A 26,027-nucleotide genomic window follows, 5' to 3' on the forward strand; every position below is an offset into this window, starting at 1 on the left:
AGAGGGATGTGTACCCAGCACACTCTCAGCTGGAAGGAGAAAAGAAAAATGAGCACTCTTGCAAGTACACCCTGGGGGTGGTGACAGCAACACAGAGACAATGTGGGTGGCAAATCAAGGTGAGGGCAAGGTCAGTAGGGGTGGGGGAAGGGAGGGTTGGCTTCAGTCTGAAAATTGCTCAGGCAGTTAGTTTCTTGCGCTACCACGCAATCAACGCAGTTGCTTCTCCACCCCACTCCCTGAAGCCAGCTCAGGCTTATAATCACATTCCTCCCAAGAAAAAACATTAGTAGAGGTTAAATGACCCCATTTGTGGGGTGGTTTATTGTTAAAATGATTAAACATGCTAAAATCACATGGAGTGGCTATTCCACTTTTGCCCTGACTCCATAGTGGGGCAAATGGGAACTACAGGAGTCACTTGGTTTGTGTGGCCTCTGGGGATGGTTAGACTTGGGGGGTTAGAGGTGAGCAGGTTAGCAAAGCCCCAAGCATCCTTCACGTAGTACACTTTTCCCAGCAGTAAAAAAATTCAGAGATTTCCCCCTTCTTCACTTTTCTTTCCTCCCTATATGTGCCCTACTTCTCATTCTCCTATGGCCCTGGAACCTCTTATGCTTCTGCCCGTTATGGTCTTAGACTAGATGATGAGGGAGGCTTTTCCTTGACACCAGCATTCCAGTCTCCCTTCCTTGGAACTAATCTACTCAGCATGCACTATTGTGGTAAGCTGCTTGATTTAGGTCTGCCTAGGGGGAAAACGAGGCTCCAGTCCCCACTGTGGCTTAGATCCTGGGAGGGGAAGTTGGAGTTGGTGCAGAAGGATCTGAAGGGGAAAAAAAATGTTACCTAAAGTGTGAATGCTGTAACTAGCAGAACAGTGCATATGTCCCACCCTTAGGCACCCTACTCTGAAAGCCTTTCCCTCCTTCCCACATTGTTCTTTGGGGAGATCTCTCAGCCTTGAAGCCTCTTGTTTAGCCCTACAGGGCAGGCATAGCTACTGATCAAAGAACCTTATACCAAGAAGAAATTGTTCCACCCTTAGACTAGTGACTGCTGATTGAAGTCTTCATCTTCTCCACCTCTCTTGTGCCTCTACTTCTGTGATGGCTTGAGGGGGCCAGATACAAGAGTATATAAAGGTTGAACTTGCCTCAAGGAAAGGCTAGAGGGACAAGGGATAAAGATACATGGGTGTGGAGAAGGGGAGAGAAGGGACCAGCATGAAGGTGAAGGTGAAGGGCAAGGCTGGCCATTCAGGAGCTGGGATCCTTTTTCCTTTTCTGAAATCGCCGGAACTTGCCCTGAATAGCAAGGGCAGCCTTCTCTGTTTCTGGTGCTGTCAGATCAATGTCAATCTCCTCCTCCTCCTCCGCCTTCTTGACATTGCCAGCTTTTCCTGCAGATAGTTGGGAGACTCATTAATGAGTTAATCTGACCTGCTCTAGACCCTTTCTCCAGGCCCCCAATACAGTGGGTAAGGTCCACCTTGTGCCAGACTCTGTGGGGTCCCCCAATTTTTGCTAGGATTATGAATGCCTGATAATTCCCCTAGAAGTCTGAGTCAAGGTACTTAGGTTGGGAATTAGCTATAGTTACTTAGGAGAGCTCTGCTACTCTTGGACCAAACAACAAATGTCTTCTTTCATCACTTATTCATAAATCCTACAGTTCAAGTTCCAATGCACACTCACTTTCCTCAGCTTTCTCTCAGTTTCTGATGGGGATAATGCTGGGACTTTTGATGAGTTTCTTCTTATCTTGTACCTCTCTCCCCCCAACACTCCAGACCCAGTTTCTAAAATCAAGGAGGAAATACTGATCGTTTACTTCCTAGGAAAAATAGAAGGAAGCCTATAGATATAGTACTATAGTTCCAAACTGGTACTTTGTTTCACTTATCCACATTCTTATTCCTTTCATGTCTGACTTTAGGAAATTCCAGACTCACCCTACTTGTCTTTATGTCTCTACAGTCACCTGCTCTACAAACTGCCTAGCCCAACCCCACTCACCTTTTTCCTCTTGGCCAGCTGCCTGGTTGGTTGCTGGGGATGTTTTGGTATTAAGCTGGAAAAAATATTAGAATATCAGAATATTAGATATTCATGGAAGTAATTTGAAGGCATCATCACCTTAGACCTCTTATATACTCTCAAACCCTATTACCAGGTGCATTCCCTTAGTCTTTTGAAGAAGCAAGTCTTGAGATCAGAGACCAGAGGAAAAGTTATCAAAATTCATCTAGCAAAGATTTACTGATGCTAGAAAGTGTAGAGGACAAAACAGACAAAGAAATTCTGCCCTCATGGAGCTTACATTCCAGTGTATATAGAGACAAATAAAGCACATAAAGTGACTACTATGATGGTAAGTGCTATGGAGAAAAGGTAGCAAAAGGAAATAGTAAGTACTGGGGTGGAAATGGAGGAATACAATTTTACATAGAGTAGTCAGGAAAAGCCTCTCTGAAAAGCAGCATTTGACCAAATAGCTGAAGGAGATGAGGAAGTAAGGCTTATAGATATCTGGCAGGAGTTTTCAAGGGCTCTGGGTTGGAAGTGTGACTAGCCTGTCTGAGGAATAGCAGACCAGTGTAGTTGGAGTGGAGAGAGGAAAGAGGAAAGATTAATGGAGATGAGAACAGAGTTAACTGGGGGTGGAAGCAGATTATGTAGGGCTTTAGAAGTCTTTTTAAGGAGTTTGACTGTTACTACAAGTGAGATGAGAAGTTGCTGGAGACCTCTGATTTGCATAAAAGGGAAATGAGAAAGGATGCAGAAAAATCTGTTAAGAGGTTATTGCAGAAAACCAAGCAAGAGATGATGGTAGCTTGAATCAGCATGGTGGCGATGAAGACGGTAAATGGTTGGATTCTGGGTATATTTTCCAGCTATGACCAATATGATTTGTTGATTCGAAAAATGGCATTGTGAGAAAGAGAGGAGTCAAGGGTGATTCCAAATTTTGGCCTGATGATCTGAAAAAAATAGAGCTGCCATTTCCTGAGATGTAGAAAACAGGGAGAGGAGGTTTTAGGGGGAGGATAAGGAGCTTATTTTTTTAACAAATTTGAGATGGCTATTAATTATCCAAGAGAAGATGCTTTTATAAACAGTTGAATAGTCAAGATGAGTTAAAGAGAAGGGCCTGGGCTACAGATATCAGTTAGGGAGCTATTGATATATGGATAGCATTTAAAGCCATGAGACTGAATGGGATCTCCAAGAAACTGAGTTCAGATAGAGAAGAGGATAAAATCCTGAGGTATCCCAGTGATTAGAATTGTAGAAATTAAGAAAAATCAACAGGATGGAGAAGAAGCCAGGTAGGAGAAAAGCCAAGAGATTACAGTAATGTGGAAGCCATGTGAAGAAAATATTTCAGGGAGTAGAGAATGACTATGTCTAATTCTGCAGGTAAGCCAAGTAAGATGAGAACTGGATTGACCATTGAGTTTTGCTATGGGGAGATCACTGGTGACACTGATAAGAGAAGTGTCCATGAAGGAGGGGAGCAAGGGGAGGGAATGATTGTAATGGGCTCAAGAGGGAAAAGGAAGAGAGGAATTGCAGCAACAAATATAGAAGGAATTCCAAAAATGGGAATGGGGGCATCACTTTTGGCAGACATGAGGTCACAAGGAGATTTTATTTAAGATGACAGAAATTACAGAATGTTTGTGTTCTTATGGAAATGATCCAGTAGACAAGGAAAAACTGTAGGAGAGAAAGAGAATCATTATTGGAATAGGAGAGAGGGGGTGAGATCTAGTGCATCAGTAGAGGGCTGGCCTTGAATAAGAGCTAGACTAGGATACCCACAGGAACTGGAAGGAAGGCAGAGCTTATAGGCCCCGGTGCAAGCAGAGGGAACATTTGGAGGGTCTCCCTAACTGCTTCTATATTTTGAAGTAAAATGTGTAACAAGGTCATCATCCAAGAGGAGGAGGGAAGAGGTATTAAAGAAAGGAAGGGAGAAATACTCACCTAGGCGAGTAGGAGAGTAAATGGACTAAGGAACAGTGATAGGATTGCTGGAGACATTAAGGCCCCTCATAAGGCAGGAGGTCATGAATTTGAAGTGAGACTAATCAGCTGATGTCTATGCTTTTTTCCAGGTTCCCTGCTCAGATGGAGAGTTAAACGTAATAGTAAGGCCAGGTACAGTGGCATAAACCTGTAGTCTCAGCTACTTGGGAGGATCCCTTGAGCCCAGGAGTTCAAGACCAGCCTGGCAAGACATAGCAAGATCCTAGCTCTTTAAAAAAAAAATAGTAATTCCCTTTCCTCAAGATTATATTAATAAGGCTACTTCATCTGGACATTCATCAGTCTCAAGGTATGGTTCATCTGGAGACAGAGTCATTCCTGCACTTGGTACTTTTGGAGTCTGTTTATTCACCTCACAATTTTAAGTACTTTATATTTAACAAAATACAAAAACTGGGTGCTTTCATAAATGTTTTCTCATCTAATTCTTGGAACAGCTTAGTGGAGTCTTTAATATTATCCCCCATTTTACAGATGCAAACCTCTGTTGAATGACTGCCAGACGTAAGGGTTCTGCTTTGAGAAACTGATAGAATCCAATTTATGTTCTGTAGATTATGCTGTTTCCATCTCACTTCAATAAATACTTATCAAGCACTTACTTGTGTTCAGCACTGTTCTATACACTAAAGAGGTATAAAAGAAGCAAAAGATTCATTCAACAAATATGTCAGTGCCTAATCACATGGCAAGTATTGTTCTAGGTGTTGGGCATACAGCAGTGAGCAAAAGAAAGTCCCTGCACTTATTCAACAAATACATCAGTTAGTGACAAATGCCATGAAAGAAAATAAAGCAGAGTAGTCTAGGAAAGTCTCTCTGAAGACTGACATTTGAGTAGAGGCTTTAATGACGATGTAAGAATAAGCTATGTGAATGTGTGGGAAAAGATCCTCTGGGCAGGTGAAATATCAAGTAGAAAGTCCCTGAAGCAGGTTTGTGCCTGTATGTTCAAGGAAGAGTAAAAAAAACATCATGGGCCAGATGCAGTGGCTCATGCCTGTAATCTCAGCACTTTGGGAGGCCAAGGTGGGCGGATTGCTTGAGTCCAGGAGTTTGAGACCAGCCTGGGCAACATGGTGAAACCCAATCTCTACAAAAACTACAAAAATTAATCAAGCATGGTGGCGTGCACTTGTGGTCCCAGCTACTCAGGAGGCTGAGATGGGAGGATCACTTGAGCCTGGAAGGCAGAGGTTGCAGTGAGCTGAGATTGCGCCACTGCACTCCAGCCTGAGCAACAAGAGTGAGGGAATGGGAAGGGGAAGAGGAAAGAGAAAGAAAGACCATCATGGCTGGAGCTATGTAAGGGAGAGAATATAAGAAATGAGGTTAGGTAGATAGCCAGAATATGTGTCTTTGGAACAGGACAAAGAATTTAGATTTTTTTCTGAGCTGATGAAAAGGCATTATAGGTTTTGGGGCAGAGAAAAACATGGTCTGTCATGTTTTTAAAGGATTGTTCTGACAGATGGGTAGAAAAAAGACTACTGGCTGGGTGTGGTGGCTCATGCCTATAATCCCAGCACTTTGGGAGGCTGACATGGGAGGATCACTTGAGCCCAGGAGTTCATGACCAGCCCAGGCAACATAGCGAGACCCCATCTCGAAAGAAAAAGAAAAGAAAAGAAAAAAAAAGAAGGAAGGAAGGAAAGAAGGAAAGAAAGAAAGAAAATAGAGGTACAAGAAACCAGGGAAAACAAGAGAGTCTTGCAATGGTACAAGCAAGATGATGGGGCCTGGACTAGGGTGGTAGTGATGGAGATAATAGGAAATACTAAGACTTGAGACAAGTTTCATGGTAAAATAAGCTGGATCTGCCTGTATATTTTTCAGTACAGAGAGCTCTATCAAAGAGCCTTTCTTTAAAGGGCGGCGGAGGAATTGGACATTAGTTGGAGATGAATGTGGGGTTATGGGAGGGCTTGGTAAGATGGGGGATTTTAAATGCTGATGGAAATGATTTAGTAAGGAAGAAAAAAACTGATGATACAGGAGAGGGGATAATTACCAGAGTGATGTCTTGAATAGGCAAGAGGAAATAGATCTGGTGCATAAGTGGAGGGGTTGCCCTTTGATAAGAATACAGACAGTTTATCTACAATATAGGAATGAAGGAATAGATGCAGGAAAGGTGGCAGATGTAGAAATGTATAAAAGTTTTCTTCTGATTGTTTCCATTGTCTCAATGAAACACGAAAGACAGCTGTCAGCTGAGAGTGAAGAAGGCATGGAAGTATTAAATGTTTGAGGAAAGAGGAGAATGACTGAAAGGATTACCTAAGAAAGTAAGAGAGCGAGTGAGCTGGTGAGATATAGGATGAGGCAGGAGGATCACCTAAGCCCAGGGGTCCAAGACCAGCCTAGGCAACACAACTAGACCCTAAAGATGTAGCAGGATTATCAGATAGCACAAAGCGCCCATTGGGGGTTAATGGCCGTGAATTTAAGGTGAAACCAATCAAGATACTCTTCCTATCTTCCAGGCTAAGTGATTTTAGAGGAGATAAGGACCCAAATAATATTTATTGTTTATTATATATCAAACATTATCCCATTTAATCCTCTGAAATCTCTAAGAAGATGGCACCCTATTTTATAGTTGAGGAAAACAGGCTTAGAAAGATGTTGAGGAACTTGCCCAAGTCAAATCACACAATAGAAAACAGTGAACCTGGCTTTGGAACCCAGGTAGACCGACTCCATACTCCTAGCCAACAGGCTGTACTGTCTCCATAAGACCAAATATTGTCACATGCTGACACAAATATGCTAATATGTTAACAATTACTGAATCTAAGTGGAAGACGTGGATATGTACTGAACTATTTTTTCTTTCCTTAAGGGATTGCTTTAATTTCCTTTTTTGGAGTTTTCATTGATAGTGTTTAGAGACACCACTGATTTTTATATATTGATCTTGTAGCCAACAACTTTGCTGAAATCATTTATTAACTCTAATTATTTGTTTGTTCGAGATGGGGTCTCACTATGCTGCCCAGGTTGGTCTCAAACTGGTGGGCTCAAGCAGTTCTTCCTCCTCAGCCTCCTAAATAGCTGAGATAATAGGTGCAATGCCACTGCACCTGGCTTGAACTATTCTTTCATTTCTGGTAAATGGTTCCAATAAAACATTAGGGGGAAAGAAAATAATAATTTAGAAAAAAATTATTAAAAATGCTAATGCAATATTGTATTTGACATGGGCAAGTTTTTCAAACTCGGTTATAACTTTATATGGTCCAAATTTTGTGTAAGATACATATGTGTTTATATTTATCTGTATTTTTTATATATATACATACGTATATATACACATATATACACACACACACATATATATACACACACACACACACACACATACACACACATATTTTCCTTTTTTTTTTTTTTTTAAGAGATAAGTCTTGCTTTGTCACCCAGGCTGGAGTGCGGTGGCACAATCATGTCTCACTGCAGCCTTGATCTCCCAGGCTCCAGCGATCCTCGCACCTCAGCCTTGCAGGTAGCTGGGACTACAGGCACACCACTATACCTGGGTAATTTTTGTATTTTTTGTAGAGACTGGGTCTTCCTATGCTTCCCAGGCTGGTTTCAAACTCCTGGACTCAAGCAATCCTCCTGTCTCAGCCTCCCAAAGAGCTGGGATTACAGGCACAAGCCACCGCGCCAGGCCCATATGTATTTTCATTTTAAAATCTGGAAGAACATACATAAATGTGTTCCTGAAACCCTATGGAATTCCTGCTTGTTCCCCTTTGACCAAAAGAAAGATTCCATGAGAGGAAGGACTGTTCCTGAGACTTAGGAGACTGACCCAGTTGTTACTCTTTCTCTCCCCATAATCCCCCTGTGGTCAAATGTTTTTCTTTGCTTAATTTTGCACATAATCGATAAAATGTCCCAGTAGTTACTGAGGTGACACCTTCCACAGGAATACTGTCATCACAAGAGGTTTGTCCACACTGTAAAAATATGACCTGGCCGGGCACAGTGGCTCACACCTGTAATCCCAGCACTTTGGGAGGCCGAAGTGGGTGGATCCTTTGAGGTCAGGAGCTCGAGACCAGCCTGGCTAACATGGCAAAACCCCATCTCTACTAAAAACACAAAATTAGCTGGGCGTGGTGGCAGGCAAATGTAATCCCAGCTACTGGGGAGGCTGGGGCAGGAGAACTGTTTGAACCAGGGAGGCGGAGGTTGCAATGAGCTGAGATCACACCACTGCACTCCAACCTGGGTGACAGAGCAAGGCTCTGTCTCAAAAAAAAAAAAAAAAAAAAAGTATGACCTAGATGGAGTATGCAGTTAATAGGATAACAGCAACTGTCCAGACAAGAGGATCATAGGTTAAGAGGCAAGTTCTATAGTCTCATGATCTCTGACTTCAAATCCTATGCTCTCTTTTGCCAGTAAATCTCGGACTCTGATCCATGATTTAGCCATTATCCCTCTGTCTGACTCTAAGCCTATTCCCTTAATCCATCAGATCTTTTCTCTCACCCCAACCCCTCCTCTTTGAAGGAAAATCTGGACTCTGATTCTTTTTTTTTTTTTTTTTTTTTTTGAGACGGAGTCTTGCTCTGTCGCCCAGACTGGAGTGCAGTGGCGCAATCTCGGCCCATTGCAAGCTCTGCCTCCTGGGTTCATGCCATTCTCCTGCCTCAGCCTCCCGAGTAGCTGGGACTACAGGCGCCCGCCACCACACCTGGCTAATTTTTTGTATTTTTAGTAGAGACGGGGTTTCACCGTCTTAGCCAGGATGGTCTTGATCTCCTGACCTCGTGATCCGCCTGCGTCAGCCTCCCAAAGTGCTGGGATTACAGACGTGAGCCACCACGCCCGGCCACTGGACTCTGATTCTAAATATCTTCCCTCAGGTGGCTGTTTCCTCTACATTCCTTCTCATATCAGCAGACCTTGAGAATAAGCAGGAATGTGTGTCAGGACTAAACCACACAGGCTGCCACTTTCCCTCTGCCCTGCCAGCTGCTTCCCTCCCAAGTCTCTCTGGAGATCACTGGCCCTGGAATGGAGCAGTGGCTCAGCTGCCATCTGGTCCCCCCACCCCCGGGGTTTCTAGCTCCATTTAGGTTAAATTTATGAGAGATAATAATCTAAAAGTGGGGTCTCTACTTGGGAAACCAGCAAAGGATGCTGCAAGGAGAAGAAAACTCCTATTACTCACAATGCCCCTTGAAATTTCCCTTTTACCTTCTGCTGAAAGGGGTGCAGGAGCTTTTACCTCCTGCCCCTCTTCCTCTTTCTCTCTAGCCAGTTCTTGAAATAGCCACTCTGGACACTCTTCTGGATTTAGTTGTTTGTGATTTGCTAAGGCTAGGGGTGGGGGCAGTTAGATCACAAGTTGTCTGCTCCCACCCTCTATGTGGTGCTCAGTCCTTTATTAGTCTCTGGTCTCTGCCTCAACCCTCCTGTTTATCTTCCAGAAACGCAGCAATTTTAGATGAATTAAGGTCCTCTGGTATACGCATCTGCAAGCCATCAGACTAACCATACTTCACATAAACAAAGGAGGCACAGAGGTACACTCTGGGACCAGAGACCACATACTCTAGTGTTTCTCACAAAAACTCATACCTGCAGAGGAGTGAGGCCAAACTGCAAGAGCTGTAACAGGTCAGCATTTCTCAGCTCCTCATTCTAGCCAGGTATGGATCACAAACCTCTCAGGTGCTCTTCTACTCCTTTTTTTTTTTTTTTTTTTGAGACAGAGTTTTGCTCTTGTCACCCAGGCTGGAGTGCCTAGCCTTCTACTCATTTCGATACTGAGCTTTTCTGACCAGAAATAACAACAATGACATGGTTTAGCAAATCCTTCCTTCTCCTTATAGGACCCAACTGGGGGAACTGGAAGAAATCAAGGATTTCAGAATGTCACCTCACTTTACTTTATGAACAATCATATATAATACACTATGTGCCAGCTACTTTTCTAAGTACTTTATAAACACAAGTTGAATGATTATAACAGCCCTATAAAATAGGTATAATTATTATTTCTATTTCACAGAGAAGGAAATTGAAGTTGAGAGGTTATCTTGCCCAAAGCCATAGAACAAACAAACCACAAAGCTAGGATTTGAACCCAGGCAGTCTGGCTCTAGAATCCATGCTCTTGATCATTATCCTACACTATCTCTCAATCTCCAATCAAAAGTATGGGGATGTATGAGTATGTATGTGCATGCGTATACAATGCTATCTTCACATATACTCCAAAGGGAACTTGGGGAACAGGGTCCAGTCCTGCCATTATGGGGCAATTTTACATGTTATTAATATTTGACAACCTGATCCCAGACCATGCCTATCACTCAGATTTCTGCTCTAATTGATCTAATCACTCTGATTCTGGTTTTCATCTTAATGTTTGCTCAGTGGGCCTCCTGATACACGAGGCTGACTCCTGGAGGACAGCCATAGTTTACATTCTTTACTCCCAGAGCCAGAGCCCAGCCCTTCAGAGTCTGAGAATTCCATGTGTAGGATCATTCTACTGGCTTCCATTTCAAATGCCTCCCTCGCTGTCATTCAAGCCTGTTAGTTTCTAGTGAGCTTGGAGCTTGGTTCGTTCAGCCTCACTGCCCACATAGGACTGAATGGGACTTTGGGGGTTTTGTTTGTTTGTTTTGAAACAGGTTCTCACTCAAGCAATACTCCAGCCTCAGCCTCCTAAAGTGCTGGGATTACAGGTGTGAGCCACCCACACCCTCCCCAGCCTGGACTAAATGTTTCTCACTTCTCAATAGATACCAAACACTAATTAGCAACTGTGAGGCCCATCAACACTTTCTTTTCCTTAATTTATTTTCCCTAGAGGGTTTTAGTTGCTTTCCTTGCCTACCTTCCTATATTTCTTTAATCCTTGCCTCTGAGCCTGATGTGTACCAATGTTCCATTCCATCATCTTGGTGATACTGCCAATTCCCCATGAGTACTCTTTTGTTTCCTCTGCAGCTCAAAGCTGCAGATTCTCCCTTCCCATGGGGAAGAAGGAAAGGAAGGAGAGTCTTGTTGGCTTAAGGGTCTTTTTTTCTTTCGGCTTTGAGAGTGCAGAGAGGAATATGACATAGTAACATTCCCCCTTTCCCTAATACTTTCCCCAGGAGTACCTACCCTTTTCATTTCCTCCCACTTCCAGGAAAGAGAAGCACCACACACTTGCCTATCTGCCTCCTCCCAGAGCATTTGTCAGATGATGTCTTGTCCTTCCATCTGAGCTCTAGATCCCATCACCCTTCTCCTCCTCAGGAATCTTGACAATCAGTTCCCTTTACTCTCTCACATATAAAGCTTCCCTCTCTCCTTAAGAAGTAAATAAATATATGACTTAGGATAAATAAATATATTTATCCTTAAATAAAAATAAATAAATAAATAAAAGCCTCCCTCAACCTGAATTTCTTTTCCAACTACCATTAGAGACGAAAGAAGCAGGTCTCGGACAATAGGAATTGTCAATATTGAGGAATACCAATTTTTTTTTTTTTTTTTTTTGAGATGGAGTTTCGCTTTTTTTGCCCAGGCTGGAGTGCAGTGGCACGATCTCGGCTCACTGCAACCTCCGCCTCCAGGGTTCAAGCAATTCTCCTGCCTCAGCCTCCCACGTAGCTGGGATTACAGGTGCCCACCACCACGCCTGGCTAATTTTTGTATTTTTAGTAGAGACAGGGTTTCACCATGTTGGCCAGGCTTGTCTCGAACTCCTGATCTCATGATCTACCCGCCTCGGCTTCCCAAAGTGCTGGGATTACAGGCGTGAGCCACTGTGCCCAGCCCAGGAATACCAATGTTAAAAGTTTAGGGAAATGCTTTAAAAGAGAAAAAAAGAAATCAGGATCTAGAAGAATTTGCTTAAAAAAAAAAAAAAGTTAGGGATTACCCCAATTTGATCACTATAAGTTATATGCATCAAAATATCACTATGTACCCCCATGAATATGTACAATTAGGCAGGGCACGGTGGCTCACACCTGTAATCCCAGCATTTTGGGAAGCCAAGGCAGGCAGATCACTTGAGGCCAAGAATTTGAGACCAGCCTGGGCAACATGGACTTTGTCTCCACTAAAAAAAAAAGGTTAGTCCAAGTGTGGTGACATGCACCTGTAGTCCCAGCTACTCGGGAGGCTGAGGTATGAGGATGGATCACTAGAACCCAGAGATCAAGGCTGCAGTGAGCTATGATCATGCCACTGCACTCCAGCCTGGGTGACAGAGTGAGAGCTTGTCTCAAAAAAGAAAAAATAAAAAAAGATCAGGCACAGTGGCTCACACTTGTCATCCCAGCACTTTGGGAGGCCAAGGCAGGCAGATCATGAGGTCAGGCATTGGAGACCAGCCTGGCCAACATGGTGAAACCCAGTCTCTACTAAAAATACAAAAATTAGCCGAGCGTCATGGCACGTGCCTGTAGTCCCAGCTACTCGGGAAGCTGAGGTGGGAGAATTGCTTTAACCCTGGAGGCAGAGGTTGCAGTGAGCCAACATCATGCCACTACACTCCAGCCTGGGCGACAGAGCAAGACTCTGTCTTGGGGGCGGGGGAAAAAAAAAAGAAACAAACTACAGACTAGAAGAAAATGTTTGCAAATCAAATATCTGATAAAAGGCTTGCATCCAGAATAAGTATTGAAAGAACTTTTAAATCTCTATAATAAAAACACAGTTTTTTTAAATGGGCAAAATATTTGAACAGACATTTCACCAAAGAAGATACATGGATGACACGCACATGAAAAGATATATAACATCATCATCATTTGGGAAATGCAAATTAAAACCACAATGAGATATCACCACATACCTATTAAAAATTTTCTGTTTAGTGGCAATACCATGTAGAGGCAAAGATACAGAGCAACTGGAAGTCTCATACGTTGTTGGTGGGAATGCAAGATGGTATAGCTACTTTGGCAATTTCTTAAGCATACATTTACCATACCACCCAGCAATCCTATTGCTATTTATTTATCCAAGAGAAATTAAAACTTATGTTCACACATACATTTGTAAATTAATATTTATAGCAGCTCTACTTGTAATTGCCAAAAACTGGAAACAACCTGAATTCAATGACTGGTGAGGCCCACTTTCCATATGTAGATGGCCATCTTTTTGCTATATCCTCACATGGTAGAAGGGGAGAGGGATCTCTTTGGGGTCTCTTTTTTTTTTTTTTTTTAGACGGAGTCTCCCTCTATCACCAGGCTGGAGTGCAGTGGCACGGATTTCAGCTCACTGCGACCTCCACCTCCTGGGTTCAAGCAATTCTCCTGCCTCAGCTACCCCAGTAGCTGGGACTACAGGCACATGCCACCATGCCCAGCTAATTTTGTTTGTATTTTTAGTAGAGATGGCGTTTCACCATGTTGGCCAGGATGGTCTCAATCTCTTGACCTTGTGATCCTCCCGCCTAAGCCTCCCAAAGTACTGGGATTACAGGCATGAGCCACTGCGCCTAGCCTGGGGTCTCTCTTTTTTTTTTTTTTTTTTTTTTTGAGCCTGGGGTCTCTTTTATAAGGGTACTAATCCCATTTATGAGGGCTCTGCCCTCATGACCTAATCACTTCCCAAAGCCCTCACTTCCTAGTATCATCATCTTGGGGGTTAGGATTTCAATATATGGATTTTGGGGGTACACAAACATTCAGACCATTGCACACCCTAACACAGTTGGCTCTGACATGAGCAATTGTAACAACCCAAGTGGTTACTGATGCTCTTAGGATAAAAGATGAAATTCTTTTTAATTTTATTATTATATATTTTTTGAGACAGAGTCTCTCTCCGTTGCCCAGGCTGGAGTACAGTGGCATGATCTCAGCTCATTGCAGCCTCTGCCTTCTGAGTTCAAGCAATTCTCCTGCCTCAGCCTCCCGAGTAGCCGGGATTACAGGCATGCACCACCATGCCCGGCTAATTTTTGTATTTTTAGTAGAGACCGGGTTTCACCATGTTGGCCAGGCTGGTCTTGAACTTCTGACCTCAGGTGATCCAGCTTCCTCAGCCTCCCAAAATGCTAGGATTACAGGCGTGAGCCACCACGCCCAGTCCTTATTCTTTTTTTTGAGACAAGGTCTTGTTCTGTTGCCCAGGCTGGAATGCAATGGTACAATCTCAGCTCACTGCAGCCTTGGCCTCCTGGGCTCAAGCAATCCTCGCACCTCAGCTTCCTGAGTAGCTGGGACCACAGCCACACACCACTACACCCGGCTAATATTTGTATTTTTTGTAGAGATGGGTTTTTGCCATGTTGCCCAGGCTGGTCTCAAACTCCTGGACTCAGGCAGTACTCCTGCCTCAGCCTCCCAAAGTGCTGGGATTATAGGTGTGAGCTACCACACTCAGCCCAAAATCCTTAATACGGCCTAAAAGGCTCTATATTATTCAGCCTCTGATTACCTCAATAACCTCATCTCTGGAACATACTATGTTCCTTCCCACCTCAGGACCTTGGCATATGGTTCTCTTATCCCTGCCTCCTTTTTGTATCATTAATTCCTATTGATCCATTTTGATCTTTTACACATGATTTACACTAAGAATTTTTTAAATAAATGAAGGGAGCTCTCTGTTTTATTTGCAACCTCATCTAAACTTCTGAAATCAAATTTGTTTTCAGAAGTTGAAGGCCTTCATTCTGTAGCCAGTTCACAGGTTGTGGAAAAGGGATTCAGAAGCCAAGTCATTGCTTTCCTTCACTTTAACATATGTGCCTGAAAAAGAGCTGAGAATGAAGGAAAGACCTTCTCATGAAGTATATTTCATATTACCTGTACTACAGGTGCAGGTAATGTCTTACCCCCCCTTCCCCCACCTCAGCACCCTGATAGATTTTATTTCCTTTGAAGCACAGTCCATGTTTTCCATTTGTTTATGTCTAGGCTACAATAACTACAACCCATGTCTTGTAATAGTAGGCACTTAATGGATATTTATGTCAATTAAAATTTGCTTAAGCCTTACCATTACATAGAGGATGAGGATAAAAGAAAAAAAATAAAATAAAATTCTGTTAGGCTTCAAATTCCTGGGAGCAGCAATGTGGCACACTAGTCAGACAGATCTGGATTCATATCCTGGATCTGCATTGACTATCTGTTCAAATCTCAGCTCTGTCATTCCTAGCTGTGTGACATTGGGTAAATTACTTAGCTTTGCTGTGCTCAGATCACTCATCTGCAGAAGAGAGATAATATCTATCTTGAAAGGTAAAAAGGCAGGGCATGGTGGCTCACGCCTGTAATCCCAGGGCTTTGGGAGCCCAAGGCGGGTGGATCATTTGAGGTTAGGAGTTCGAGACCAGCCTGACCAACATGGTGAAACCCCACCTCTACTAAAAATACAAAATTAGCCAGGCATGGTGGCGCATGCCTGTAATCCCAGCTATTTGGGAGGCTGAAGCAGGAGAATCACTTGAACCCGGGAGGTAGAGGTTGCAGTGAGCTGAGATCGTGCCACTGCACTCCTGGGCAACAAGAGCGAGACTCTATCTCAAAAAAAAAAAAAAAGGTAAAAGGAACCAGAGAAAAATGTATGTAAAATACATAGCACACATTACAATAAATAGTTATTATTCCAAAGTAATATAACCTGGGGTTGAATATAAGAATAGGTTTAGGTCAAGATGCTGAGGTATTTATTGCAGGGTTAAAAATACTAGAATCAGAGAGTGGAGTTGCCACAGAGTAGTTTTTCTCTAAGTGGAACTGAAAGAGGAAGAGAATACCTGGGATTGCTCGAAGGGCCCTGGAGGCTTATTCTGCTACCGTAGGAGTTTCATAAATGCTTTTTTTTTCCCCCTCTAAACAAGCCCTAGAAATCACAATCTCCCTGTCTTCCCAATGTCTGTCCCAAAAAGTGCTGAGAATGGCTCTAAACCTCTGGGAACCCTGAGACATCTCTTTTTTTAAGTTATACACCACAGGGAAAAGGATATTAGTACTTAGGAGTAAACAAACTATACTCCTTGATTGAGTCCTTTCGTCCACTTTTGTGTCATGAAAATGATTGTGTAAGTCTATTCCTTGCCTCACCAGATAGTATTGTCGGCCAGGTGCGGTGGCTCACACCTGTTATTCCAACACTTTGGGAGGCCAAGGCAGGGGGATCACCTGAGGTCAGGAGTTTGAGACCAGCCTGGCCAACATGGTGAAACCCTGTCTCTACTAAAAATACAAAAATTAGCCGGGCATGGTGGTGGGCACCTGTAATCCCAGCTACTCAGGAGGCTGAGGTGGGAAAATTGCTTAAACCTGGGAGGCAGAGGTCACGGTGAGCCAACATTGCACCACCGCACTCCACTCCAGCCTAGGCAACAGAGCCAGACTCTGTCTAAAAAAACAAAAACAAAAACAAAAACAAAACATAGTATTGTGGTAGCAAGCACCTAGACATTCAAAACGGTAGCAACTTTGGTGCTGTTTTCCTGCTGCCACTACTGGGGAACAGATCCCCTATAACTCTAGGCCCAATCTTCCCTGCTCCCTTTCTTGGGCTGTGTTTCCTCCTTCCTTTGTGGCTTTCATCTTTAATAGCGTTGCCACAGCAACCATTGTCACCAGAAAAGGGAAGATAGTGTCGCCCCTTCTGCTCCAAGCAGTGAGTTAGAACCTTGGAAAAGATAAACTATCCAGATTTCCCCATATTCCTCAGCCCACTGGGCTCTTTAAAGAGAGATCACAGGCTGTCAACAGCAGCAACAGACAGGAACAAGGATCACCTCATCATACCTAGACTACCTATACCTGTATTTGCATGACATAGCTTGGGTGCTGTGTAAATAAAAACACATTATAAACACATTTTGGTACTTACTGCCAGAATACTTAGTTTGGATGAATACACACAGGAACTCAGAATCCTGTCCTACAGTCCAAGGCAGAGAAACCTAAAAAGGGACTGAATCCTAAAAATCCTAAATTCTAGCCTTTAAAAATCCCTTTCCTTGCCTTTGTATTGACATAAATCCTAGGCTTCCTAAGCTCCCTGCTTGTTCTAGAGGTGCAGGAAGTGAAGGGGGACAGGAGAGTTAGTGGATCTGCTTCCAAGTGGCGACAAAGAGGCTTTGCACCCTCCCACTCCACCCCGGGACCCTTTTATCCCTTCTGACATATTCTCCTCCAATGTTAAATGAAAGTAACTGCTAAAAAACCTTATAGAGGCCTCTGGGATCCTCTAGTGCCCCTGGAAGACCCTAGACTGCTGTTTTTGGAGCACCGTTGGAACCGTTTCAATTCTTTCAGTGCAGCAACCAGCTGCAGTCCTTAAACAGCTTCAGAAAGACTTGCTCAAGGTCACCCTCAAGATAATAACAGAAAAAGAACTAGGAATCCTTACTGCAGGTTCTACATACACACATTCCTCTCTTAATATATATACTATTTCCCCCAATGCCCTATATCTCAGATGCATCCTGAGACAAAAATAGAACCTAAACAACCCTAGCTCCCAAGCCCCCTTGTCTGATTCTCCCCTTAGCCACCCCATCCCTGTTTCCTGGAATAGAAGTACCCCCAACTGGAGTCAGAGGCAGAATTCCTTGGCCATGCCAGCTCATGGTATGCAGTGAGTCAACAGCCCCGGCCTGTTCCCCCCAGCATGGGCTGCCACAGTTTAATGAGTGGTTATTTGTGGTGCTCTGCACACAGCTTAGAGCTGTGCCTTCACCCCACACTGAGGTTTAGGGAATGGGGGAGAGAGAGTAGTGCCAAAGCATCATTTATTGCTATAATCTTCAATGTGCATCCCACCCATGGTGTTAATGTCCCAAAATAAACGTATTAATCCCCCCTGCAGCCTACAAAGCAAACACTCAGCTGGAGGGCTTTGTGTGGGAGGGAGGCAGCACCAAGGACAACAGAACGATAAATGTACCCCTTTTTCCTGGGTGGGGTACTGGGCATGGCTTTGGGAATAAGCCTGGAGGGAAATAGAAATCAGGCTTCAGTGAGGAGACTGTGACAAGGTCTAGATTTCTAGGTACCTGTTTATGGGCACCTTTCAGGGATGCAGATCTCTTAGAAAAGTGGTTTTGAGGCCAGCATGGTGGCTCACACCCATAATCCCAGCACTTTGGGAGGCCGAGGCAGGTGGATCACCTGAGGTCAGGAGTTTGAGATCAGCCTGGCCAACATGATGAAACCCAGTCTCTACTAAAAATACAAAAAAATTAGCCAGGCGTGGTGTTGGGTGCCTGTAATCCCAGCTACTTGGGAGGCTGAGGCAGGAGAATCGCTTGAACCTGGGAGGTGAGGTTGCAGTGAGCCGAGATCATGCCACTGCACTCCAGCCTGGGCAACAAGAGCAAAACTGTCTCAAAAAAAAAAAAAAAAAAAAAAAAAAAGTGGTTTTGGATCTGCTCTGATTTAGCTTACTTTTGTAACTAAAATAATTCCAACGCAAGTCAAGCCATTTTGAGCAGCAGGTCGGAGTATGGATTTAGAAAATCATGCACTCAGGATGCTTGAATCCCAGTAAGATTTCATCACTTACCTTGCCAGCCTAATGCATTCTTCTCATTCTTCTTTCCCCATCTCCTTGCTTTTTTTTTTCCTGAGACAGGGTCGTGCTCTGTTGCCTAAGCTGGAGTGCAGTGGCACAATCACGGCTCACTGCAGCTTGACCTCCTGGACTCAAGCACCACCTCAGCCTCCCAAGTAGCTGGGACTACAGATGCACACCACCATATCTGGCTAATTTTTTATTTTTTGTAAAGACAGGGTCTTGCTATGGTGCCCAGGCTAGTCTCAAACTCCTGGGCTGAAGCAATCCTCCCACCTCAGCCTTCCAAATATAATAGGTATGAGCCATCACATCTGGCCTTACCATTCTCTTCCCAAAGCCTTTGAACTCCTGACTTGGAAGTCAAACGGCCAAACGAAAGAGGACTGAATATCCAGAGGCTGTTTGTTCATCAGGTGCACCAATTTTACTTAGACACCTGCTTGCCTGCAATTATGGGAATCAGTGATGAACATCAAATTAAGAACTCATGAAAAGAGGGCCTCCAGGCTCCCTACTTCCTTCACTCCTATCAGCTTACCTACTCCACCCCATTTTCTGCACCCATTTTTAAGGTGACTAGGCATCCTGCGTAATGATGGATAGTACCTGCCCTGACTAGTATTCTACCAGAATGTACCCTGTTGATAAAATATTATCTAATGTTGGTCTCCTGTCTCTATCCTCTTGCTCAGCATTATTAGATCACACTGCTTATATTTCTTTTTCGTGTTTGTGAGAGACAGGGTCTCACTCTATCGCCCAGGCTGGAGTGTAGTGGTGCCATCACGGCTCACTGCAGCCTCGACCTCCCAGGCTCAAGAGATCCTCCCACTTCAGCCTCCCACGTAACTGGGATCACAGGCATGTGCCACCATGCCCAGCTAATTTTTTAATTTTTAGTAGAGACAGGGTTTTGTCATGTTGCCCAGGCTGGTCTCAAACTCCTGAGCTCAAGCAGTCCTCCTGCTTCAGCCTCCCAAAGTGCTGGGATTACAGGCGTGAACCACCACACTCAGCTACATTGCTTATATTTCTTTTTCTTTTTTTTTTAGACAGAGTCTTACTCTGTCACAGGCTGGAGTGCAGTGGTGCTATCTCGGCTCACTGCAATTTCTGCCTCCCAGGTTCAAGCAATTCTCCTGGCTCAGCCTCCCGAGTAGCTGTGATTACAGGTGGCTGCCACCACACCCGGCTAATTTTTGTAGTTTTAGTAGATACGGGGTTTCACCATGTTGGCCAGGCTGGTCTCGAACTCCTGACCTCGTTATCCACCTACCTTGGCCTCCCAAATGCTGGGATTACAGGCATGAGCCACAGTGCCCAGCCTATATTTCTTATAGAAAGTACTTGAGGCTAGGCATGGTGGCTCACGCCTGTAATCCCAGCACTTTGGGAGACCAAGACAGGTGGATCACTTGAGGCCAGGAGTTTCAGACCAGCCTGGTCAACATAGTGAAATCTCGTCTCTACTAAAAAAAAATACAAAAATTACCCGGGCCTGGTGATACACGCCTGTAATCTCAGCTACTTGGGAGGCTGAGGAAGGAGAATCGCTTGAAGCCAGGAGGCAGAGATTGCAGTGAGCCAAAATGGCGCCACTGCACACTCCAGCTTGGGCGACAGAGTGAGACTCCATCTCAAAAAAAAAAAAAAAAAAGGAAAGAAAGTATTGAGGCCAAGCATGGTAGCTCATGCCTGTAATCCCAGCTCTTTGGGAGGCTGAGATGGGTGAACTGCTTGAGCTCAGGAGTTCGAGACCAGCATGGGCAACGTGGTGAAACCTGTCTCTACAAAAAATACAAAAAAAATTAAGCAGGCATGGTGACGTGTACCTGTGGTCCCAGCTACAAGGGATGCTGAGGTGGGAAGATTGCTTAAGTCCAGGAGCTTGAGGCTGCAGTGAGCCATGATTGTGCCACTGTACTCCAGCCTGGGTGACAGAGATATTGTCTCAAAAAAAAAAAAAAGTACTTGAAATATATTCATTAAAAGTTTACATGCTAATCAAATAATTCTGTGGCCAGGCACAGTGGCTCACCCCTGTAATCCCAGCACTTTGGGAGCCGAGGTGGGCAGATCACTTGAGGTCAGGAGTTCGAGACCAGTCTGGCCAACATAGTGAAACCCCATCTCTACTAAAAATACAAAAAATTAGCCGGGCGTGGTGGCGAGTGCCTGTAATCCCAGCTACTTGGGAGGCTGAGGCAGGAGAATTGCATGAACCCCGGAGGTGGAGGTTGCAGTGAGCCGAGATTGCACCATTGCACTCCAGCCAGCCCTGGCAACAGTGCAAGACTCCAACTCAAAAAAAAAAACCCCTGTATTTACTGAAGTAAAATGTTAAAGGAGTCTTGTGGAATGTTCTTTTGGAATGAGAAGTCAGAAGTACTGTGCCCTAGCCTTGGTTCTAGTACAGTGTAAACTTAGATAAGTTTTGGGCCCCAGTTTTGTCACCTGTAAAATGAGAATATTGGACCAGATGATCTTTAGCGTTCCTTAACAAATCTAAAATCGCATCACTAAAATGTTTTGATATTTTATTTGAGGTTTTCTTGGTGAAAGACATATCTTTCTATTTTGAAGAATTTTTTGCAGAACTAAGTTTATTTTTCTCTATGATAAAATAGACTCGTGAAAGACAATTTAGAAATATAGAAAAGTAAAAAGAAAACAGTGAGAGGCATGCATAGGACCACCACCTTGAAGAGACAATTATTCATCTTTCTTCATCCTCTCTGCCTGCAACTCTATCTCCACCACTTCCATCAGTTAAGACCCTCCATAGGCAGACATGAAAGATGCATCAAGTTTGTGCACTTGGACTTCAGCCATATTACTTATGGCTGCCTGACCCTATAAAGATGACATTCTCAGAGCTAACAAATCACAGCTGTAGTTGAGAGAAAGAATCATCCATATTTCCAGGTCACAGGATGACAAAGTCATCCACTTCTACCAGTCAGAGGCTCCTGCCTAAGCAGCTAAAACCAGCAACATAAATGGGAGACTAAGAAAGGGATGAGCAAGTTCTCATTTTCCTCACTCCAACGCAGATGTTTCCAGAGGTAGAAGGCATTTCTTTTTTTCTTTTTTTTTTTTTTTGAGATGGAGTCTCGCTCTGTCGCCCAGGCTGGAGTGCAGTGGCGCGATCTCGGCTCACTGCAAGCTCCGCCTCCCGGGTTCATGCCATTCTCCTGCCTCAGCCTCCCGAGTAGCTGGGACTACAGGCGCCTGCCACCACGCCTGGCTAATTTTTTGTATTTTTAGTAGAGATGGGGTTTCACCATGTTAGCCAGGATGGTCTCGATCTCCTGACCTCATGATCCACCCACCTTGGCCTCCCCAAGTGTTGGGATTACACGCGTGAGCCACCGCGCCTGGCTGGTAGAAGGCATTTCAATAGCAGTAAGTGACTAGACTTTCTATTTTGTATATCCAATATAACCATAATAAAAGTAACATACCAATGACAGAGAGAAACTTGGATCTCCTCCAAGTCCACACCAGGTTCCCTAACAACTGGTTCACAGGAGACATAACGGAATAGTATCATTCTGACTGAACTTCCCTTGTTGGGAAGGTGGCAGATGCAGACAGATGTGAACAGGAAAGAGTGTGTGGATCTCCAAAGTGTGATATCCCATTCTCATTAGATAAGAAGAGAGCAAACAGGATAATGAAGGAGCACCAGGTCTAAGCTCTCCCCTAAATGATATTTCTAGTTGATCTGTCCCTTGCCCCAGCCCCTGCCAGCCAAAACACAGGACAGACACCATGAAGACTGTCACCAGTGGTCCGTGACTCCCATTTCAGCAGAATGACTGCTGGACCAAGGGATTCCCCTAGCTAGGCTTCTCGCAGATGAGAAATGCAACAGGATTACAAAAGAACCTGCAATTCTGCTTTAAGCAGCCAGCTACACTGTATGAAAAAGGATTATAGGGAAGAGCCCTCAGGGACTGAACACATCTCTCATTTCTATCCGTCACTGAAACTAGGGAAAAGTTATTAAACCACAGGAGATAGAGTGTGATCCACAGCAATCAAGTCCCGCCTGCAGCTGTGAATGCAGACAAATTGGAGATGAGTCCCTGCAGCTCCTTCGTGCACGAACGCGCACACACACACTCACAGGGAAATGCTCTACTGCAGTAATGAGTGACAGCAAAGAGCCACAAAGGCAAGGCAGAGCCAGAGATCCTCCCCAGCAGCCCCACCAGAACCCCTGCACTGTTGGTTGTTCTAGGTCTGGAGACTCCTCCCTGGTTTTGTTCTTCAGTTGAAATAGGAGTCTCTTAAAGACGTCCCAAATCGTCTCATTTCATGCACTTTCTCTGAAGCAAGAAAATAAGCAGTTGGGGGAGGTGAAACTTACGTAAGATTCAAGGTACACAGGGCTTTCCTGGGCGGGGCTCTTCCACCTGAAAGAGGAGCCCCATGGGGCTGGCCTGAGAGAAATGAAGCCGTTTGGAGTCTCCCTAGAGCTCTGGGCAACACTTCCACCTTTTACCATAGCTTTTACAAGAGGAAGAAAACAGGCTGGATCTCAGCCCCTAGAGAAGCAGAGACCCCTTTGTGACCTGATTCAGAGACAGCTGCTTCTGGATTTTATAAGTATTCATCCCTAAGACCAGGCTCAGCTCCGTATTAGGAGACAGCTTCTAAGACTAAATTGCTAGTTAAAACCAGTTTGCTCTGATAGCCTAGGAGGCTGGGCAGACTTGGGTACACTGATAGTCTCCATCCGTGGAGCCTTCTCCCATCATTCTACTGAGCCCCTGATGAAGGCTAACCAAATTCAGCTGCTGAGTCAGGAGGGAGCGGACTTGGCTTTCTCCTCAAACACCAAATTGTTTCCTTTGCTACAAACCAGGCTTCTCGTTCCACCAAATACCACTCTAAATGCCAGCCCCTGTAGTGTGTCCTACAAAGGGGCTGTGCACTTCCCCCAGAAAACACAGGCTAACTGCAAATCCTCACGTTGGCATAGCCTTCAGATCACAAACTCCCAGGGGATGGCTTGGATTACAACTTTCAGATTTAGAAATGCTCGGGGTGGGAGGAGTAGTATGAACCCTAGACCTCAGTGAAAAGAGGGCAAAGAAAACCTCTCTTCCCACATTAGAGGTGAAAGAGGAGGTTGATGCGTTTTTTTCTTTTCTTTCTGAAAGATTGCCATCATCAGAGTCACAACCAGCTGAGGGACTGGAAACCACTTTGGTTCATCTGCAGCCCCCAGACTAGCCGAATTTTCCAGGATAAAATTAGTGAACATGGCAACCAAGACAACACAGCAGTTGGCACTAATTAGCTCCCTGGGTGACAACTTTTGGTAGGAGTCAGTAGAGATCTTCATTTTTAGTATCTAAACTGGAACCCAGGCTCCAGGGTCCTATTCCTTCAGTAATCTAATGTCTTTGGGAATTGTTCTGTTAAATTTCTGTAATACTCTAATGGGAGAGGAAGAAAAAAGAAACAGAAAGATAATAGCTAATATAGATTGAGTGCCAGGTCCTGTTTCAAGTATTTGGCATATATTATCTCATTTAATTATTACAACAACCAGTATTATCCCCATTTTACAGACAAAAAATGAAACAAAGGTTTTGTACTTTGCCTAAGGCTACATCACAGGTAAGTAGCTGACCTACATACATATCTGACATATAGCAGAGGAGTTGGATTTAACACAACAACGTGGGTACGAGGAAAGAGGTTGCAGAGGGCAAGCTTGTGATGCCACTAACCAGACTGACTTCACTTGGAAAGGCTGATCCTTGTTTCTGGAGATGAGACTGTGCCTACAAATAGACAATAGGAGACGTCTTTCCAAAGTCTCTGCTTTGACCCCCCACTCCCCCACCCCATGAACAGTGTTCTTTGAAAACAGTAAATCAGTTAATGACCTGGGTCTGGCCACCGTGAACACCACAGAGCCTGCCGGAAGACCTAGTTTGTAACAAGCACTGCAGAGGGAGGTCTATTCTTGAAGGGGAAATCTCCCCAGCAACTGGCAGGGGCTTCTAAATACCGGAAAACGTCCCTCCAACGTTCCTGACTGAATGAGTGGAGGGCAGGATGCCACCTTTCTAAAAGGGGCACAGTGGCCTTCCCCGGGGGCCAGGGATGGAGTTCTTGTTAGATGCTACAGAAGGAATGTGAGTGCCTTACATCCCTAGGAGAGAGAGGACAGAAGCGAAGTGAGGGGGGTAAGGGGAGCCAGAATAACCTCGGGCAGTAAGACAGATGCAAGGGGCAGTATCCAGAGGGGATGACCTACCACCTGAGAGCTCAGCATCCCCACTTCCCGACTCTACAGCCGATTCCAATTACCCCCAAAAGCGCCGTCCACAGTAGGGAGACTGAAAGCACCCCGTCTTCCAATCGTCTCCCAGCGCCCCGAGGTGGGAGCTTTCCTAGGAGGGCAGTGGGGCGCCCCTGGAGGGTTCTTCGCGGCTCCGGTCTGCCTCGCCCTCCCTCGCCTCCCTGGGATCCCGAGCCGCAGCACCCTCCCCGCCGCAGCCCTGCCGAGAGCGCCGGGGGCCGCACCGCTCACCTCGCTCATCTCCGCAGCCGGACAGGGCGCGCGAGGCGCTGCACGCACAGGTGAGGCGAGTGGCCCTCGGGGCTCCGCGGGCGACAGCTGAGAGTTGCCGGGCTCTGCGGCAGGGGTTACAGCTGACCAGGAGAGGAGAGTTAGTGCGGAGAGCCGCTGCTCTGGTGCTGGCACCCGGGATTCTCGGAGCCCAGCTCCGGCCAGGAGACCCCCTGCGACCCGTCCTGTCAGAGCCGCTCAGCTCGCCGCCTCCGGCCCCACCTTTTATACTCAGCTCGGTACCCGCCTCCAGCCCGACCAATAGAAGCTCCTCCTACCGTAGAATGACAGCCTCTTGCATCCAATGCTGGCAGGTTTAGAGGTCTGCTGCATTTCCAAACTAGGGTAAGACAGAGAGCGGGAAGGAGGGGGAGACCATCGGGGGATGCGGGGACGGAAAATGAAATAGGGGGAGCAAAGAAAGAGAGGGAGAAAGGAGATGTACACGAAGAAGGCAAGGGGGGGAGTGGAATGGAAGGAGTGTGTGAGTCTGAGAAAGAGAAGACCTGGAAAGAAATCAAGAGGGTACACGGAAAACAGGAAACAGTGAATGAAAGGGGTAAAGCCAAGAGATGTTGCAGATTAAGATTTCCTAGTAGAATAGCACCCTGGAGGTCGGGAGCGGTGGCTCAAGCCTGTAATCCCAGCACTTTGGGAGGCTGAGGCAGGCAGATCACAAGGTCAGGAGATCGAGACCATCCTGGCTAACACGGTGAAACCCAGTCTCTACTAAAAATACAAAAAATTAGCCGGGCGTGGTGGCAGGCGACTGTAATCCCAGCTACTCGGGAGATTGAGGCAGGAGAATGGCGTGAACCCGGGAGGTGGAGCTTGCAGTGAGCCGAGAT

The 26,027-nt window shown here is 45.1% G+C and overlaps 2 protein-coding genes across 2 annotated transcripts in view; one reads left to right on the forward strand and one right to left on the reverse strand.

Annotated features, from left to right (window-relative positions):
• MPZ (myelin protein zero) overlaps positions 1 to 5,983 on the forward strand; it is a 30,167-nt gene extending 24,184 nt beyond the window's left edge. The window contains exon 6 of the mRNA XM_009436111.4: positions 4,124 to 5,983. Within this exon, the coding sequence (XP_009434386.1) occupies positions 4,124 to 4,180 (57 nt within the window). The 3' untranslated portion in view covers positions 4,181 to 5,983. The remainder of the gene's footprint in view (positions 1 to 4,123) is intronic.
• On the reverse strand, positions 291 to 25,407 carry PCP4L1 (Purkinje cell protein 4 like 1). The gene is made up of 3 exons (XM_001152960.8): positions 25,141 to 25,407; positions 2,019 to 2,073; positions 291 to 1,402 (listed from the first exon to the last, which is right to left on the reverse strand). Exons 1-3 carry the CDS (start codon positions 25,147 to 25,149, stop codon positions 1,260 to 1,262), a joined length of 207 nt encoding a protein of 68 aa, XP_001152960.2. The 5' UTR covers positions 25,150 to 25,407; the 3' UTR covers positions 291 to 1,259.
• Between the last annotated feature and the right edge of the window lie 620 nt (positions 25,408 to 26,027).

This window comes from Pan troglodytes, chromosome 1, assembly GCF_028858775.2.
Source record: "Pan troglodytes isolate AG18354 chromosome 1, NHGRI_mPanTro3-v2.0_pri, whole genome shotgun sequence".
Classification (NCBI taxonomy): domain Eukaryota; kingdom Metazoa; phylum Chordata; class Mammalia; order Primates; family Hominidae; genus Pan; species Pan troglodytes.